Source organism: Mesoplodon bidens (genome assembly GCF_964165515.1).
Source record: "Mesoplodon bidens genome assembly, chromosome: 9".
NCBI lineage: Eukaryota > Metazoa > Chordata > Mammalia > Artiodactyla > Ziphiidae > Mesoplodon > Mesoplodon bidens.
In genome coordinates this window covers 55,449,925-55,468,076 of record NC_138166.1, presented here as the reverse complement: position 1 = coordinate 55,468,076, position 18,152 = coordinate 55,449,925, and the positions used below count along the sequence as shown (strand labels likewise).

At 37.1% G+C, this 18,152-nt stretch overlaps 1 protein-coding gene across 10 annotated transcripts in view; it reads right to left on the bottom strand.

Moving 5' to 3' along the window:
• Positions 1-18,152, bottom strand: part of PALS2 (protein associated with LIN7 2, MAGUK p55 family member) — a 108,700-nt gene that overhangs the window by 47,319 nt on the left and 43,229 nt on the right. For 6 of the 10 annotated variants that reach the window (XM_081244316.1, XM_081244309.1, XM_081244317.1 and 3 more), the window contains exon 2: positions 3,505-3,623. The exons of 1 other annotated variant lie outside the window; for it this stretch is intronic. In XM_081244316.1, coding sequence (XP_081100442.1) covers positions 3,505-3,621 — 117 coding nt within the window. In that variant the 5' untranslated portion in view covers positions 3,622-3,623. Of the gene's footprint in view, positions 1-3,504; positions 3,627-5,176; positions 5,320-18,152 lie in introns of those variants that run through there. 3 more of the 10 variants (XM_081244313.1, XM_081244318.1, XM_081244312.1) reach the window with 2 other exon arrangements.

The following is an 18,152-nucleotide window of genomic DNA, read 5'->3' as shown; positions in this document are numbered from 1 at the left end:
CATGCTATAAATGCCACAAGACACTACTATTATTTCATCTTAAAAATCAGTATTATTTTATATTTACTCACTAATGTTCCCTTTATTTTATCATTCTTTCTGCCTGAAGAACCTCCTTTTGCATTTATTGTTGAGTAAATGGAGATAATTTTTCTCAGATTTTGTCTGAAATGAAAATCCTTATTTTGCTTTCATTTCTGAAGGTTGCTTTTGCTGAAAAGGGATTTTTTTTTTTTTTTTTTTTGCAGTACGCGGGCCTCTCACTGTTGTGGCCTCTCCTGTTGCGGAGCACAGGCTCCGGACGCGCAGGCTCAGAGGCCATGGCTCACAGGCCTAGCCGCTCCATGGCATGTGGGATCTTCCCAGACCGGGGCACAAACCCATGTCCCCTGCATCGGCAGGCGGACTCTCAACCACTGCGCCACCAGGGAAGCCCTGAAAAGGGAATTTGAGGTTGGCAGTGTTTTTCTTTGAGCACTTTAAGGATCTCAATCCACTCTGTTATGACTTCCATAGTTTCTGTTTTATTGCTAACCATTAGTCTTAGTGTTTCTCCTTAATGTGTCTTTCTTCTCCAGTTGCTTTACAAATTTTCACTTTATCTTTGATTTTCAGGAGTTTGTGATATTCTGAGGAATGTTTTGCTTTGTATTTTCCCTGCCAGGGGTTCACCTGCCTTCTTGAATCTATCAGTTGATGTTGTTATTCATTAGGTTTGAAAATTCTTGGCCATTGTGTCTTGAACTATTTCTTCTGTCCCATTCCCCTTCTCCCTCTTTCTGGGATATTAATTACATGTGTATTTGATCTTTTTGAGAATGCCTCATATATTGTCTTTTCCAGACATACTGTTCTATGAATTTCGGTTTAGATGTTTTCTGTTGACCTGTCTTCAAATTCACTAATCTTCTTTTCTGCTGTGTTTAATCTTCTATTGGCTTGGCCAAAAGTTCATTCGGTTAACAAATATGTTGTTCAATAAAATTCCTGGTGAAGATGAAAAATGTGTCTTTTATTTTTACTTAAAACCGGATGAACTTTTTTGCCAACCCAATATTAAACCCATCAAATGAGCTCTTAACCAGATATTGTATTTTTGAGTCCCTGAATAACCATTTGATTGTTTTTGATTCTTATTTTCTAGTAATATTTTAAATGTCTTCATTTTTTCCCGCTTTTTTCTTCTATTAAAAATATGCTATTTAGGGACTTCCCTGGTGGTCCAGTGGCTAAGACCCCAAGCTCCCAATGCAGGGGGCCGGTGTTTGATCCCTGGTCAGGGAACTAGATTCCACAAGCCGCAACTAAGAGTTCGCATGTCTCAACTAAAGATCCCACACGCAGCAACTAAGACCCAGTGCAGCCAAACAAACAAATAAATAAATAAATATTTTTTCAAGCCTCCAAAAACAAGGTATCACTTAAAAAAATATGTTATTTAAAAATCTTTGTTTATAAACTTTAATAAAAGGGTCATCTATGGGACTGCTTCTGTTGTTTTTCTCATGATTATTAGTCACATGCTCCTGCCTTTCCACAGGTCTAGCAATGTTTGGCTCGCTGTTTCCTCAGCAATTTATCCATTTTTCTCCCTACTTGTGCTGGGAGTGTTGGCCTGCTGTGACTTATTTTCTCCTTCCTGGAAGAAGGTCCTCCCTTCCTCCTGGGATTTCTGTGCCTTCAATGTAAGGAATACCCAACTACCATTGCTTTTATTTTGTGAGATGCTGCTTGAATGTTGGATACTACTGGGTGATTCTCTTCCTAATTTCAATTTTATCTTCAAAAGATTACAGTAGCACTTCAGCTGCGCAAAAGTCATCCAGCCATTTCACTTGTTAAGAACAGTGACCAAGAAAATCTTCTGAAAGGCCAATATCAGTGACACAAAAGCCAATAATTTTTTACGCACATAAATTCTTAGGAATACACACACACACAGAGACACACAAACACAGCTTGTGCTGTGTTAGAAAGCGCACAGAATTTGAAGAAACAAGATCTGGCCTAAATATTTTTGTCATTTACTAGCTAAGCGACCCTAGGCAAATAATTTTTCTATTTTTAAAACTTAGTTTTCAATTCATAAAGTTGTTGCAAAGATGAAACGGTATATTTTAAGAACCCTTATAAACAATAAGCACATTGTAAGATGCCTTACATAATATTATCTAGTTTTGAAATCTACATCTAAAAGTTGTAAATTAAATAAACATGGGGATGGGGTGTAATAGATACACTGGCAATAAAAAACTGACAACCAACAGTAAGTATGATATCAAGGGAGAAGTAAACACTACTTTTAAAGTAGCAATAAGAGCTCAGGGCGAGCAATTTAATTAACAGGCTTAAACAGCCCTTACTTATTTCAACAGACCCTGAAACTATTACTTATCTCAACACAGTATAGTGACTGATATTTGTGACAAGAAGCTTGTATCTGAGGGAAAATCATATCTTATATATTATTATTAAAGGAATATCTAATAAATTTTTGAAAGACTACAATCAAAAATGACTAAAATAAAAATTCTAGTTAGGTGATATGCAAGTGGATAAGTTTCTACTTAGAAACCAAAGCTTTTATGTCATATGACCTTAGAATGATTACACTGATGAATAAAATGAAGAATCTGCATCATTAACTCACTCCTACTAATAGAACACTTTGTAAAAAGTATGATTTTTCAGAACTCTTAGAAGAAGACAAGTAAGAGACTATGGCTAAAAAATGACCACAGGAGAGGGTGAAATCAACATTTTAGGAATGACAAGATGGTTACATGAAGAAAAGGTCAGAGACATAAACGATAAGGTCCTACTGTATAGCAAAGGGAACTATATTCAGTATCTTGTAAGAGAAATAAAAGGGAAGAAAAGAAAAAGTCAGAGAGGGTATATGGCACAGGTTCTTGAAAGCAAGAATCATCTGAAGAAGGGAAGAGCACGGTTGTGAAACAGTTAATACACTAAGCTTTAGTGACATTTACAAAAATTATTACAGGGAAATAGTATAACTGAAATGAAACTGGGCCAAAAATGGTTGTAAAAATATATTTATGGATGAGTTAAAAAGATTACTAGAGAGTTGATTATGGAAACAGACTCAAAATGGCAGGGTTACCAAGAAAAAACAAGATTTTAAAAAGTACTATATATAGGAAGTCAAGAACTGAAATGAAAAAACAGGTACATGGTCCAATGTAAAAGAAGAAAGTCAGTACCTTGTTGTTGAAAACGGAGACACGACCAGAATCTTTTCCACAGACCTCCATTATAATATGACTGTTCAGTTATTATTTCCCTAAAACTTTAAAGTCAGCATAGAAAAGGCAAAAGTGGTCTAACTTCTGTGTACAGTAAGATCTCATTAACTGTTAACTGTTACTATTTGCTAACAAAGCCTAAGGTATATTAACCAGGTTCTAAAACAGTAATCTGAAAAGACCTCTGTAAAAAGAATAAAAAAAATAATTTAGTTATCTTATGAATAAACCAATATACCTTAGCAAGTGATTTTACAATAGGATTCTCCATTATCCCCTTGAGGAAAATTAGGTCTATTTCTTCTGCTCCTGTAGATGAGGGCAGCTCCGTAAGGTTATCCAACACCTGCTGCATTGCTGCTGAGATAAAAGCAATAGTAAAAAAAAAAAAAAAGCAAACCTTAAATTCCAAGCTATTACGGAATACAACTATAAAATAATTCAAGTAAAAAGACATTATCAATTAACACTCTTTTGAAAAGTCACATTTAAAGAACTGAATTGTTCAACAGTAGAAATTTCAAGTGGACTTCCCATGAATTAGCCGCGGGATAGGTTTTTACATGCAATTTGGGGTTTACCAGACTATATAATGTATACTTAGAACCTTATACTTGTTTTTTGTTTTTCAAATTTAAAAACATTACTCAAGAAGAAAGATAAAATTGTAATAGAGCAATAAAAAAGCAATAAAAAAAAGATTAATCAAGAAACTTCCAACAAGCCCAGAACCAGATGACTTCACCAGTGAATTCAAGAACTAAAACCATTACTTCACAAAGTTTTCCAAAAAAAAGTAGAAGAGGAAGGAACGCTTCCCAACTATTCTGTGAGATCCTGATACTAAATCCAGACAAAGAAATCACAAGAAGACTACAGCCAATATTTTACAAGTACAGAGGCAAAAATCTTTAATAAAACACTAGCAAACTGAATCCAGCAACGAATGAAAAAGGATTGTACACAATGACCAAGTACAATTTATCCCAGGAGTGCAAGGGTGGTTTATCAACATATGATAATCAATCAATGTAATACACTGTAGTAATAAAACAAAACCACATGGTATCTCAATAGGCACAGAGAAAGCATTTGACAAAATCCAATACCCTTTCATGATAAAAAACAAAAACAAAAAACATTCAACTAGGAATACAAGGAAATTTCCATTTCCTCAAGGGCATCTATGAAAAACCCATAGCTAACATCATACTTAATGGTGAAAGACTGGATGCTTTCCCATAGATCAGGAACAAGGCAAGGATGTCTACTCTTGCCATTTCTACTCAACACTGTACTGGAGGGTCTAGCCATGGCAGTTAGGCAACAAAAAGAAATAAAAGGCATCCAGATGAAAAATGAATAACTAAAACTATCTCTTTTTGCAGATGACATGATCTCATATATAGAAAATCCTAAGGAATATATACAAAAGATTTATTAGAACTAAATAAATGAGTTCAGTAGGGTTGCAAGATAGAAGATCAAAATACAAAAATCAATTGTATTTCTATACACTAGCAATGAACAATCTGAAAATGAAATTAAGAAAACCATTCCTTTTATAATAGCATTAAAACAATAAAAATCATTAGAAATAAATGTAACAAAAGAACTGTAAGATTTTTACAGTGAAACTATAAAACATCATTGAAAGAATTAAAGAAGACTTAAATAAATAGATACCCATATTCATGGATTCTATAGAAGACTTACTATTGTTAAGATGGCAATATTTCTCAAATTGATCTACAGGTTTAATGCAATCCCTATTAAAATCTCAGCTCCCCTCGCCCTTTCTGGTAGAAACTGTTATATAAGCTGATACAAAAATTCATATGGGAAATGCAATGAACCCAGTATAGCCAAACAATCTTCAAAAAGAACAAAGCTGGAAGACTCATACTTACTTCAAAACTGACTAAAAAGCAACAGTAATCAAGACTGTGTGGTACTAGCATAAAGACATATAACTGGGCTTCCCTGGTGGCGCAGTGGTTGGGAGTCCGCCTGCCGATGCAGGGGACGCGGGTTGGTGCCCGGGTCTGGAAAGATCCCATGTGCCGCGGAGCGGCTGGGCCCGTGAGCCGTGGCCGCTGGGCCTGCGCATCCGGAGCCTGTGCTCCGCAACGGGAGAGGCCACAACAGTGAGGGGCCCTCGTACTGCAAAAAAAAAAAAAAAAAAAAAAAAAAAAAGACATATAACTGAGAGTCCATAAATAAATCCACTTTACGGTCATTAGATTTTCAACAAGAGTGGCAAGACAATTCAAAGGAAGAAAGAACAGTCTTTTCAAAAAATGAATTTGGGACAACTGGATATGCATATGAAGAAGGTACAGCTAGACCCCTACTTCATTCAATATCATAGCCTTAATTTTATTCAGATTAGTTTTATTAATTTTATTTTCCCTTGATGCTTCTTTAGAATAAGTCTACTAATAGTTCAGTTTGTTTTTAATATTTTCATTTTTTATTAAAATAAAACGTTGTCAAAAGTCAGATTGTATTACTAAGTGGCTTATAATGAAATACAGCAGTTCTCTGTTCCATGCTGTCAGCCTCCTTCCCAACTTATCCTATTCTACAGAAGCAACTACTTTGAATTTGTTGTTTCTTTTAATCACAGCTGTATTTCTGGGTAATGTGCTAATATTGCTTTTTGATTTACCCATTTTATACATTATTTATTTTTGTTAGAATAGTACTACTGTGATGCTTTTACTTCCCCCTATCTCCACACTGGCAATTTTTATTTATTTTCATTTATTTATTTGTTTTGGCTACCCCATGCAGCATATGGGATCTTAGCTCCCTGACCAGGGATTGAACCTGCACCCCCTGCACTGGAAGTGCAGAGTCTTAACCAATGGACTGCCAGGGAAGCCCCCAGACTGGCAATTTTTAAAATAAAATCAACAGTTAGTGCTTTTCATATAGGACTCCTACAAGTTTTTTCCCAAATGTTCCAACAAACTTCTCCCAATTCTATCAGTTTTTCCAAATGCTCAAATATCAGAACTATTCCCTGACTTTTAACCCTGAACTCTCTCCCAAGTATTTTTCTGTCGCACTTTAATTGGAACAGGTTCATGTTTAGGTCTCCTTCTCAGTATGTATAAATGAGTGACAATTTTGGAAGTAAAGAGGTAAACAGGAGAAAAATGTGCATTTACAGCAAGCAAAAGGAAAACTGATATTGAGGTAAGATGAAGAAAGAAGACACTAGGAAATAAAGAATATAAGCAAAGTATACTTCATAATTTTGCTTGAAGTCCAAAGTGTACTCTGGGCAGGGAACAACAGAATCAACAATCTGTAGAAGTATTCTTACCCTGTGGCTATAAACGTAGTTAACTCTACTTTTCATGAATACTTTTTTCTTTCCTTTGAGATTCTATGTGTCTTTATTTTTATTTTTATTGCGGAAAATTCCAAATATACACAAACGGAGACAATAACACACCCAACAATGATCAGCTCTAGCAATTAGCAACTCATGGCCAATTTTGTTTCATACCCCCATATACTTTCTAACCTACATAACTTTGAGGCAAATCCCAGATGTCATATTTCAGTGTTTATGTCTACAAGATCAGGACTCTTTTTAAAATGTAACAATACTGTTAGCACACCTAACAAAATAACAGTAATTACTTAGTATCATCAAATATATAGCTGGTGTTCAAATTTCCAGTTGTACTGAAGTTTTTTTTTTTTTTTTTGGTGGTACGCGGGCCTCTCACTGTTGTGGCCTCTCCTGTGGCGGAGCACAGGCTCAGGACATGCAGGCTCAGTGGCCATGGCTCACAGGCCCAGCCGCTCCGTGGCATGTGGGATCTTCCTGGACCGGGGCACGAACCCGTGTCCCCTGCATCGGCAGGCAGACTCTCAACCACTGTGCCACCAGGAAAGCCCTGTACTGAAGATTTTTTTTTAAAAAAATGTATCTTCTATATTGGTCTTGCGGCATTTGAATTTTTTTTTTTTTTTTTTTTTTTTTTTTTGCTGTACGCGGGCCTCTCACTGTTGTGGCCTCTCCCGTTGCGGAGCACAGGCTCCGGACACACAGGCTCCGCGGCCATGGCTCGCGGGCCCAGCCGCTCCGCGGCATGTGGGATCTTCCGGGATAGGGGCACGAACCCGTGTCCCCTGCATCGGCAGGCGGACTCTCAACCACTGCGCCACCAGGGAAGCCCCTGAATTTTTATATCTGTGCTTAATTAACTGGGAAGAAAAGTGGCAGAGATTGTGAAATATACCCTTGGTTATTTTGAAGACCTCTGTAAGTTGTTACTGATTCTTTAGTATATGAAATTTAATTATAAACTAGTAAGTCTGTCAATACCCCATGTCCTGAAAAGGGAATCTAGATTATAAAGTTGCCAAACATTCCCAAACTAATTGGTATATTTAATGGAACTTTAATAAAAATACAGTAGATCCCCTATATAACCATGTTTTCAGGCCAATTCTGGCTTGGTCTTCCCTCCACTAAGGAAATGGCCTGGCTGGGGAGCTCCAGGGAACTTGGGCTGAGGAGGCAGGGCAGTGAGGTAAACTGATGCAGCTCTACACAGGTTAAGGAGGCCAGTCTGGAGTGAATGTTGTGCTGGTGAAGGTCGACAGGAATCTGGTATTTTTACTGCCATTTATTTTTTTGAAGAAGTAAACCATGAGCTTTGCAATGAAATCTTGAAGGGGACCTCATGTCCCTGAGGGGTACATGCCCCCAAAATCTTCAAATAGGAGACTGATATTCTACTGTCCAGACTTTGGGATATCAAGTACAAACCTTGACTCCTTGTGGAGGATGGTCCAAGACTGCTATAGCTGGAAACCCAAGAAAGTCAGAATTGCTACAACTACCTGCATAGGATGAAACTTATGGACACCATCTGTGCCTCTGAAAACCCACCTCGAGCTGAAGGCTGGCATCCCTATTCCTTAATGGGCAAGATTTCTGGCTCCTATCTGCTAGATCTTCCGAAACACTAGTAATCCTTTCAAGGGTGTCTGCAAGCCCTTCACCGATACCCTGCTGGATGGCTGAGACAGCCTGCCATGGGACATGGGTCTGTGGCCGGAGAGAGTACCTGTGCTAACAGGGGGCCCTGACTGAGCTGGCCCTGTGGTCAAAGCTCAAAGTGGGAGCTCTCAGCAACACCTCCGTCATCAGCCAAAGACCTAACCCAGTCTCCTGAAGTCTCCCAACAGCCATCAGGTGACACACCTCCTCTACAGTCAGAAGAGTAAACATGCCAAACACTTCCTCAAACCAAAGAGCTTTAAGGACAACTACAGTGGATCCTTGAACAGCATGGATATGAACTACTCAGGTCCACGTATGTGTGGACTATCGTCAGTAAGCATGTACTACAGTACTCATCATCTGCTGTTGGTTGAATCTGCCAACACGGAACTGTGGAGACAGCATAAGGGGATTTTCCACTGTGTGGAGGGTGGGTGCTGTTGTTCAAGGTTCAACTGTATTACACATTGGGGAGTACTCTGCGATGGAACTGAAGGACCTCATGGGAGACAGAGACAGACACACTGCAGTGTGCTTGCCAGGCAGCCCACAGGTCATCTGGTTCTACAGGCCCAGAGTGGGCCAGCTGAAGCCCCTTTGAGTCTAGAGCTCTTAGAGCTCATACCTAGAGGATCATTCCCTAGCCCTTTTTTATGGGCAGTTTCAGAACATGTGCTAAGACTTGATTTTCCCCTGGTAGCACTCTTTTCTGGAGTTTAATTCAGATCTTATTCTTAATGTTTACTGTCAAAAAGTCCTCACTTAGTTCACTTGCCCTGTTCCAGGCTATTTAATTCCCCGTTCCAGGCTATTTAATTCCAAAGGTGAGAGCTGGGGTGAGGGGACTTGCTATTTTCCATATCTTCCCCTTTTGAATGGAAACTATTTGGGTTTAGGGAGTCCCAGAGTTGACAGGTGGGAAAAGCAGACAGGAACTGGTGAGGAGGTTAGGTGAGGGGGTGGGTGAGTGTGGAACAACCCACCCTGGTGCTCCGGTTACACCAGGATGTCAAACATTAGCATAACTTCCCAGGGATGCAAGGATCTGCCCTAACACCTTTACTCCATACTCCGTCATGAATAAAATTAATAACGTTCGAACACCTGGCATAATCCCAATCTCCCACGTTTATTGGGATATTATGGGACAGGGTGAAGAAATAATTGCCCCTCACAAGCCAACTCACTGGCTTATAAATTAGTTATCTAATAACATTAACTATCAAAAAAAATACAACAGTTCTTTTTAACTAAATCATCCTAAAAGCATATGAAAAAAATAAACAATATGAGAAAATTACAACAAAGAGCAGTGAGAGAGAATTAACCTCATAAAATATTAAAACATAAACTAAATCTGGGACTTGCCTGGGCACAGTATTTAAGAATCTGCCTGCCAATGCAGCGGACAGGGGTTCGAGCCTGGGTCCAGGAAGATCCCACATGCCACGGAGCAACAAAGCCCATGTACCACAACTACTGAGCCTGCACTCTAGAGCCTGCGAGCCACAACTACTGAGCCCACAAACCACAACTACTAAAGTCCGTGTGCCTAGAGCCCATGCTCTACAACAAGAGAAGCCACCGCAATGAGAAGCCCGTGCACTGCAGCGAAGAGTAGCCCCACTCACTGCAACTAGAGAAAGCCCGTGCGCAGCAGCGAAAACCCAATGTAGCCAAAAAATAAATAAAATAAATTAATTAAAAAAAATTAACTAAGTCTATAATAACCACTCAGACACGGATTACCAAAAGGCAACTCTTGTATGTGAATGCTTAATATATGAAACAGGAAGCTCTCTGTAGTGGGAACCTTGCAAAGTTGAGCTGGAGCCAGAGAAGCAGGGAAGTGTCCCAATTTACTCAGAGATTCCAGGAAGAAAGGAAAGTCCCAAAACTCAGAAGGTAAGTTTCCTCCAAGTTCCACTCCTCCTCCTTAATTACAGGAGGATGGACTCTTTAATCAGAAGCCAGATTCAATGACATACAAATGGGGTTCCTATTTAAACTGGAGAAAATTTAATATATTTAATCTAGACCCTTCAATTACAAATATGATCACTACACATCAAGGATCACTACACATGAATACTAAAAGCGTGAATGCAACTCATCAAATTCAACAAATAAATATTAACTGCCAAAGAAACAGACTTACTATCTACCAGGGGATTAAAACAAAAGAAAAGAAAGAGCAAAAGAAAGAAAAAGGTTAAATCATAGGGTGGGTTGTGGGTGGGAATATCAGGGATCAAACTGAAGAATTTTCCCACTAGAAAAGGGCAAAGTATGAGAAACCTGCTATGGATCATGAAAGAACAAAATTTCCAAGGTAATGGGAGATCCAAAAATAGAAAGAATTAAAACAGAAGGCAGAAATTAATCCAAGAAGAAAAAAAAAACCCATAGATTTGATCAATCCCTGCTGGCTGTTTCAAAGGTCCAATAAAAAGAGACTGATACTTGGCTAGTATGATCAAGAAAAGAGAAGACACAAATAACCTTAGGAATGCACTGAGAAAATAACTGCAGGCATGAAGAAGATTCAAAAGAAAACACAGTGAACAATGTTATTGTAAAATCCAGTCGAGTAGAGATTTTCTAGGAAAATGTCAATTACTGAAATTTAGGAAAAAGTAAAAATTAAAACAGATCAAAATAGAAGAAATTAAAAAGGCTTTCAAAAATCTACTATTTTAAAAAGACATTAGGCCTTATGTATGACAAACCCACAGCAAACATTATTCTCAACAGTGAAAAACTGAAAGCATTTCCTCTAAAATCAGGAACAAGACAAGGATGTCCACTCTCACCACTATCATACAACACAGTTTTGGAAGTCTTAGTCACGGCAATCAGAAGAAAAAGAAATCAAAGGAATCCAAATTGGAAAAGAAGAAGTAAAACTGTCACTGTTTGCACATGACACGATACTATACATAGAAAATTCTAAAGATGCCACCAGAAAACTACTAGAGCTAATCAATGAATTTAGTAAAGTCACAGGATACAAAATTAATACACAGAAATCTCTTGCATTCCTATATACTAACAATGAAAGATCAGAAAGAGAAGTTAAGGAAACAATCCCATTTACCACTGCAACAAAAAGAATAAAATACCTAGGGATAAACCTAACTAAGGAGGAAAAAGACCTGCATGCAGAAACCTATAAGATTCTAATGGAAGAAATCAAAGATGACACAAACAAATGGAGAAATATACCATATTCTTGGATTAAAAGAATCAATATTGTGAAAATGACTATACTCCCCAAAGCAATCTACAGATTCAATGCAATCCTTATCAAATTAGTAATGGCATTTTTTACAGAACTAGAACAAAAAAATCTTAAAATTTGTATGGAGACACAAAAGACCCTGAATAGTCAAAGCAATCTTGAGGGAAAAAAATGGAGCTAGAGGAATCAGACTCGCTGACTTCAGACTATACTACAAAGCTACATTAATCAAGACAATATGATACCGGCACAAAAACAGAAATATAGATCAATGGAACAGGATAGAAAGCCCAGAGATAAACCCACGCACCTATGGTCAACTAATCTATGACAAAGGAGGCAAGGATATACAATGGAGAAAAGACAGTCTCTTCAATAAGTGGTGCTGGGAAAACTGGACAGCTACATGTAAAAGAATGAAATTAGAACACTTCCTAACACCATACACAAAAATAAACTCAAAGTGGATTAAAGACCTAAATGTGACACCGGACACTATAAAACTCTTAGCGGAAACCATAGCCAGAACACTCTATGACATAAATCACAGCAAGATCTTTTTTGACCCACCTCCTAGAGTAATGAAAAAAAAAGGGGGGACCTCATTAAACTTAAAAGCTTTTGCACAGCAAAGGAAACCATAAACAAGACGAAAAGACAACCCTCAGAATGGGAGAAAATATTTGCAAATGAAGCAACTGACAAAGGATTAATCTCCAAAATATACAGCTCATGCAACTCAATATATAAAAAAACCAAAAAACCACCCAATCAGAAAATGGGTGGGGACTTTCATGGTGGCACAGTGGTTCAGAATCTGCCTGCCAATGCAGGGGACATGGGTTTGATCTCTGGTCCAGGAAGATCCCACATGCCACTGAGCAACTAAGCCGGTGCGCCACAACTACTGAGCCTGCACTCTAGAGCCCGCAAGCCACAACTACTGAAGCCTGCGGGCCTAGAGCCCATGCTCTGCAACAAGAGAAGCCACTGCAATGAGAAGCCCGGGCACTGCAATGAAGAGTAGCCCCACTCACTGCAACTAGAGAAAGCCCGTGCACAGTAATGAAGACCCAATGCAGGCAAAAATAAATATAAATTAAAAAAGAAAAAAAAAAAGAAATCCCAACAGGATTTTGGGGTAATGTTTTTCTAAAATTTACTTGAAAGAGAAAATACGTAAAACCAACCAATACATCTGGAAAAAAGCATAACTGTAAAGGAGGTGCCTGTGCTATTAAGTATAAAAACACTATAAATTAAACTGGTGCAGTACTGGGACAGCAACAGAGAAATCTTGAATAACTAAATAGGAGTTAATATATGCAAAAGGTGACATTTCAAATCAGTGGGAGGTAGGGTTCAGTTAAATATGGTAGATTGACTACTTGAGTTTATAGTCCTTCCCTTTAGAATCTCTATTAAAACAGCAGCAAAGTATTAATAAAGGTTAAAAAAGGAAAACCCACAAGAAAAAAGAGAACGGCAAAAGAGGAAGAAAAACGGACCAAAAAATAGCAAAAATATTTGAAAGTATGTAAGTGGTAGGAATAGAAACTAACTTGGAGCAAATAAGCAGTAGATTCTACCTCCTAAATATTTCTGGAATCAAATAACATGAGTCCTAGTCATCATCATTTCTTGCTCAGACTATACAAGAGCTTCCTACATAATACAGATTTCTTATCAGTGATATATATCTCACCTACAAGGAATTAATTAAAATGTAAATTTTATGGTCAATGAGCCTTTAAAATACACTACTAGGTTAAACAATCTGCACCACCCTTTGTAGCTTTAGCCACACCAATCCTTCCCCTGTCCTGATGCAAAGTCCTCCCCCCAATTTACCACCACCTTGGTGTACCTAATTCATACGCATCCTTCAGGAGCACAATTTCTATGTCCTTGGCAGCACCAATTAGTATAAATTCTCCTAATATATACTTTTGTAGTAGTCTATGCTTTATAACTCTGATCAACCTGTAATTAAATATTTTGTTATTTATTTAATGTATGATTTTCTTTCTAAACTCTTAGGTCTGATGAGTGCAGAAATCTTATCTGTCTTGTTCAAACTTATATCCCCAGCAACTAGCCCACAGTCTGGTACATCACAAGTCCTCAATAATAGAGTGTCAGTCACAAAAATGTAATATATTTCTGTTACTAAAATGAAGAATAGTTTTCAAATTATATATTGTTATTTATAAATAAAATGTCTGTATAATACTTGGAGTCAGTGAAATGTGGTATGGGTTACAAAGCAGTAATCTTAAAGCTATTAACTTTCCACAAATTGTATAACAAGCAACAAAGATAGAAGTGATATCTTTCAATGCTTAGTCTACTAAAATGGCAAGCTTTTACAGAACTTCTTACATATAAATACATTTCTAATTTTCTACAATATAGATCAGTAAGAAGACAAATTTAATAAAATGAATGGTATTTACCCACATATATTCTGTTCCAAAAGCTTTCTAGAGCTGTTTTACAAAAGCATTTCTTCCCAGTTTTAGAACTATAAGTACTTAAATGAACTGTTTTTAATAAATTAGGACTAGAGTCTATTTCAGTATTAAAAATCCTTTTGTAATCACATTTGTGGTATATTCACTCCCATTTAATTCAACAAACTGAAATCCCCAATCAAAATATGACAGGTAAATTAAGTTTTCATAAGATGTTAAAAATTATTTCTGCTCTTATACGTTGTAGATAGAATAACAGTTTTTTTGACAGAACCATACTGCATAATTTGCAGATTCAGAAAATGAAAAACAAAACCTTATTCTGTGTGCATCTGGAAATATTTAAGCAAAAATTTAAAGGAATTATCTAAGTCATTTGGACTACTTCTAATGTATTTTCAATACAGCAGGAAAAAAATTTTTAAATACATTTCCAGGAAATGGTACAGAAAACTGGATTGAAATTGAAATTTCGATTGACTTGCCAGCAAGACAGCAGAGTAGAAGGCTCACCCCTTCTTACAAAACCACCAAAATCACAACTAATTGCTGAACAACCATTGACAAAAATAAAAACAAAAACAAAAAAAACCTCTGGAACCCACCAAAAAAGATACTCTACATCCAAAGACAAAGCAACAACAAGATGGTAGGCCACCCACTGGGTGGGCAACACATGAACTGGAAAATAATTATACCAGAGAAGTTCTCCCACAGGACTGAAAGTCTTGAGCTCCATGTCAGTCTTCACAGCCTGGGGGACTGGCAACAAGAGAGAAGAAGCCTTATCCACTAGATGAAGGCAGATAGCAGAAGAAGAACTACAATTCGGCAGGCTGCAGAACGGAAACTGCAAGCACAAAAAGTTCAACAAAATTAGACAGCAGGGGAATATGTCCCAGATGAAGGAATAAGCTAAAACCTCAGAAGAACAATTAAGTGAAGTAGAGACAGGCAATCCACCAGAAAAAAAAAATTCAGAGTAATGATAGTGAAGATGATCCAAGATCTTGGGAAACGAATGAAGGCAAAGATTGAGAAGATACAAGAAATGTTTAACAAGACCTAGAAGAACTAAAAAACAAACAGAGATGAACAATACAATAACTGAAATGAAAAATACACTAGGAGAAATCAATAGCAGAGTGACTGAGGCAGAAGAACAGATAAGTGAGCTGGAAGACAGAATGGTGGAAATCACTGCCATGGAACAGAATAAAGAAAAAAGAATGAAAAGAAAGGAAGACAATATAAGAGACCTTTGGGAAAACAATGAATGCACCAACATTCACATTATAGGGGTCCCAGAATGAGAAGAGAGAGAGAAAGGACCTAAGAAGATGTCTGAAGAAATAATAGCTGAAAACTTCCATAACATGGGAAAGAAAATAGTCATCCAAGTCCAAGAAATGCAGGGTCCCAGGCAATATAAACCCAACAACGAACACGCCAACACACATAGTAATCACACTGACAAAAAGTAAAAACAGAGAGAAAATATTAAAAGCAATAAGGGAAAGGCAACAAGTAACATACAAGGGAACTCCCATAAGGTTATCAGTTGATTTCTCAGCAGGAACTCTGCAGACCAAAAGAACAAGGCACAATATATTAAAGTGATGCAAGGAAAGAAGCTATAATGAAGAATACTCCACACAGCAAGGCTCTCATTCAGTTTTGATGGAGAAATCAAAAGCTTTACAGACAAGTAAAAGCTAAGAGAATTCAGCACCAACAAACCAGCTTTGCAACAAATGCTAAAGGAACTTATCTAATCAGAAAAGGCCACTACTAGAAACAATAAAATTAAATGGAAAAGCTCACCAGTAAAGGCAACATCAAGTAAAGGTAGGAAAACATCTGAACACAAATATGTTATCAAAACCAGTAATTGTGAGAAGAGGAGAGCACAAATGCAGGCTACTGGAAATGCATTTGAAATTAAAAGACCAGCAACTTAAAAGAATCTTTTTTATATATAGACTGCTATACCAATACATCATGGTAACCACAAACCAAAAATCTACAATGGATACACACACACAAAAAAGGAATCCAAACACAACACTAAAGTTAGTCATCAAATCACAAGAGAACAAAAGAGAAAGGGAAGAAAAAAGACCTACAAAAACAAATCCAAAACAATTAAGAAAATGGAAATAGGAACATACACATCGATAATTACCTTAAATGTAAATGAATTAAATGCTCCAACCAAAAGACATAGACTGATGGAATGGATACAAAAACAAGACCCATATACAGGCTGTCTACAAGAGACCCACTTCAGATCTAGGGACACATACAGACTGAAAGCGAGGGGTTGGAGAAAGGTAATCCATACAAATGGAAATCAAAAGAAAGCTGGAGTAGCAATACTCATATCACACAAAATAGACTTTAAAATAAAGAATGTTACAAGAGACAAGGAAGGATGCTACATAATGATCAACGGATCAGTCCAAGAAGAAGATATAACAATTGTAAATATATATGCACCCAACATAGGAGCACCTCAATATATAAGGCAAATGCTAACAGCCATAAAGGTAGAAATCGACAGTAACACAGTAACACTGGGGGACTTTAACACCCCACTTTCATCAATGGACAGATCATCCAGACAGAAGATCAATAAGGAAACACAGGCCTTAAATGACACATTAGACCAGATGGACTTAATTGATATTTATAGAGCATTCCATCCAAAATCAGCAGTATACACCTTCTTCTCAAGTGCACATGGAACATTCTCCAGGATTGATCATATGCTGGGCCACAAAGCAAGCCTCAGTAAATTTAAGAAAATTGAAATCAGATCAAGCATCTTTTCCCAACAAAATACTGTAAGATTAGAAATCAACTACAAGAAAAAAACTGTAAAACACACAAACACGTGGAGGCTAAACAATATGCTACTAAACAACTATTAGATCACTGAAGAAATCAAAGAGAAAAATTAAAAAATACCTGGAGACAAATGAAAACAAAAGCACAATGATCCAAAAACCTATGGGATGCGACAAAACCAGCTCTGAGAGGGAACTTAATAGCAATACAACCTTACCTCAGGAAACAAGAAAAATCACACATAAACAACCTAACCTTATACCTCAAGCAACTAGAGAAAAAAGAACAAACAAAACCAAAGGTAGTAGAAGGAAAGAAATCATAAAGATCAGAGCAGAAATAAGTGAAATAGAGACAAGAACAATAGAAAAGATCAGTGAAAATGAAAGCTGGTTCTTTGAAAAGATAAACAAAATTGATAAACCTTTAGCCAGACTCATCAAAAAAAAAAAAAAAGGGAGAGGGCTCAAATTGATAAAATTAGAAATGAAAAAAAAGAAGTTACAACAGACACCACAGAAATACAAAGGATCATAAGAGACTACTACAAGCAACTATATGCCAATAAAATGGACAACCTGGAAGAAATGGACAAATTCTTAGAAGGGTGCAATCTCCCAATACTGAACCAGGAAGAAATAGAAAATATGAACAGACCAATCACAAGAACTGAAATTGAAACTGTGATTAAAAAACTCCCAACAAACAAAAGTCCAGGACCAGATGGCTTCATAGGCAAATTATATCAAATATTTAGAGAAGAAGAGTTACCACCTATCCTTCCAAAACTATTCCAAAATATTGCAGAGGAAGGAATACTCCTAAACTCATTCTATGAGGCCACCATCACCCTAATACCAAAACCAGACAAAGATACCACAAAAAAAGAAAATTACAGGCCAATGTCACTGATGAACATAGGTGCAAAAATCCTCAACAAAATACTAGCAAATAGAATCCAACAATAGATTAAAAGGATCATACACCATGATCAAGTGGGATTTATCCTAGGGATACAAGGATTTTTCAGTATCCACAAATCAATCAGTGTGATACACCACGTTAACAAATTAAAGAATAAAAACCATCGATCATCTCAATAGATGTAGAAAAAGCTTTTGACAAAATTCAACACCCATTTATGATAAAAACTCTCTAGAAAGTGGGCATAGAGAGAACTTACCTAAACATAATAAAGGCCATATATAATAAACCTACAGCTACCATCATACTCAATGGTGAAGAGCTGAAAGCATTTCCTCTAAGGTCAGGAATAACACAAGGATGTC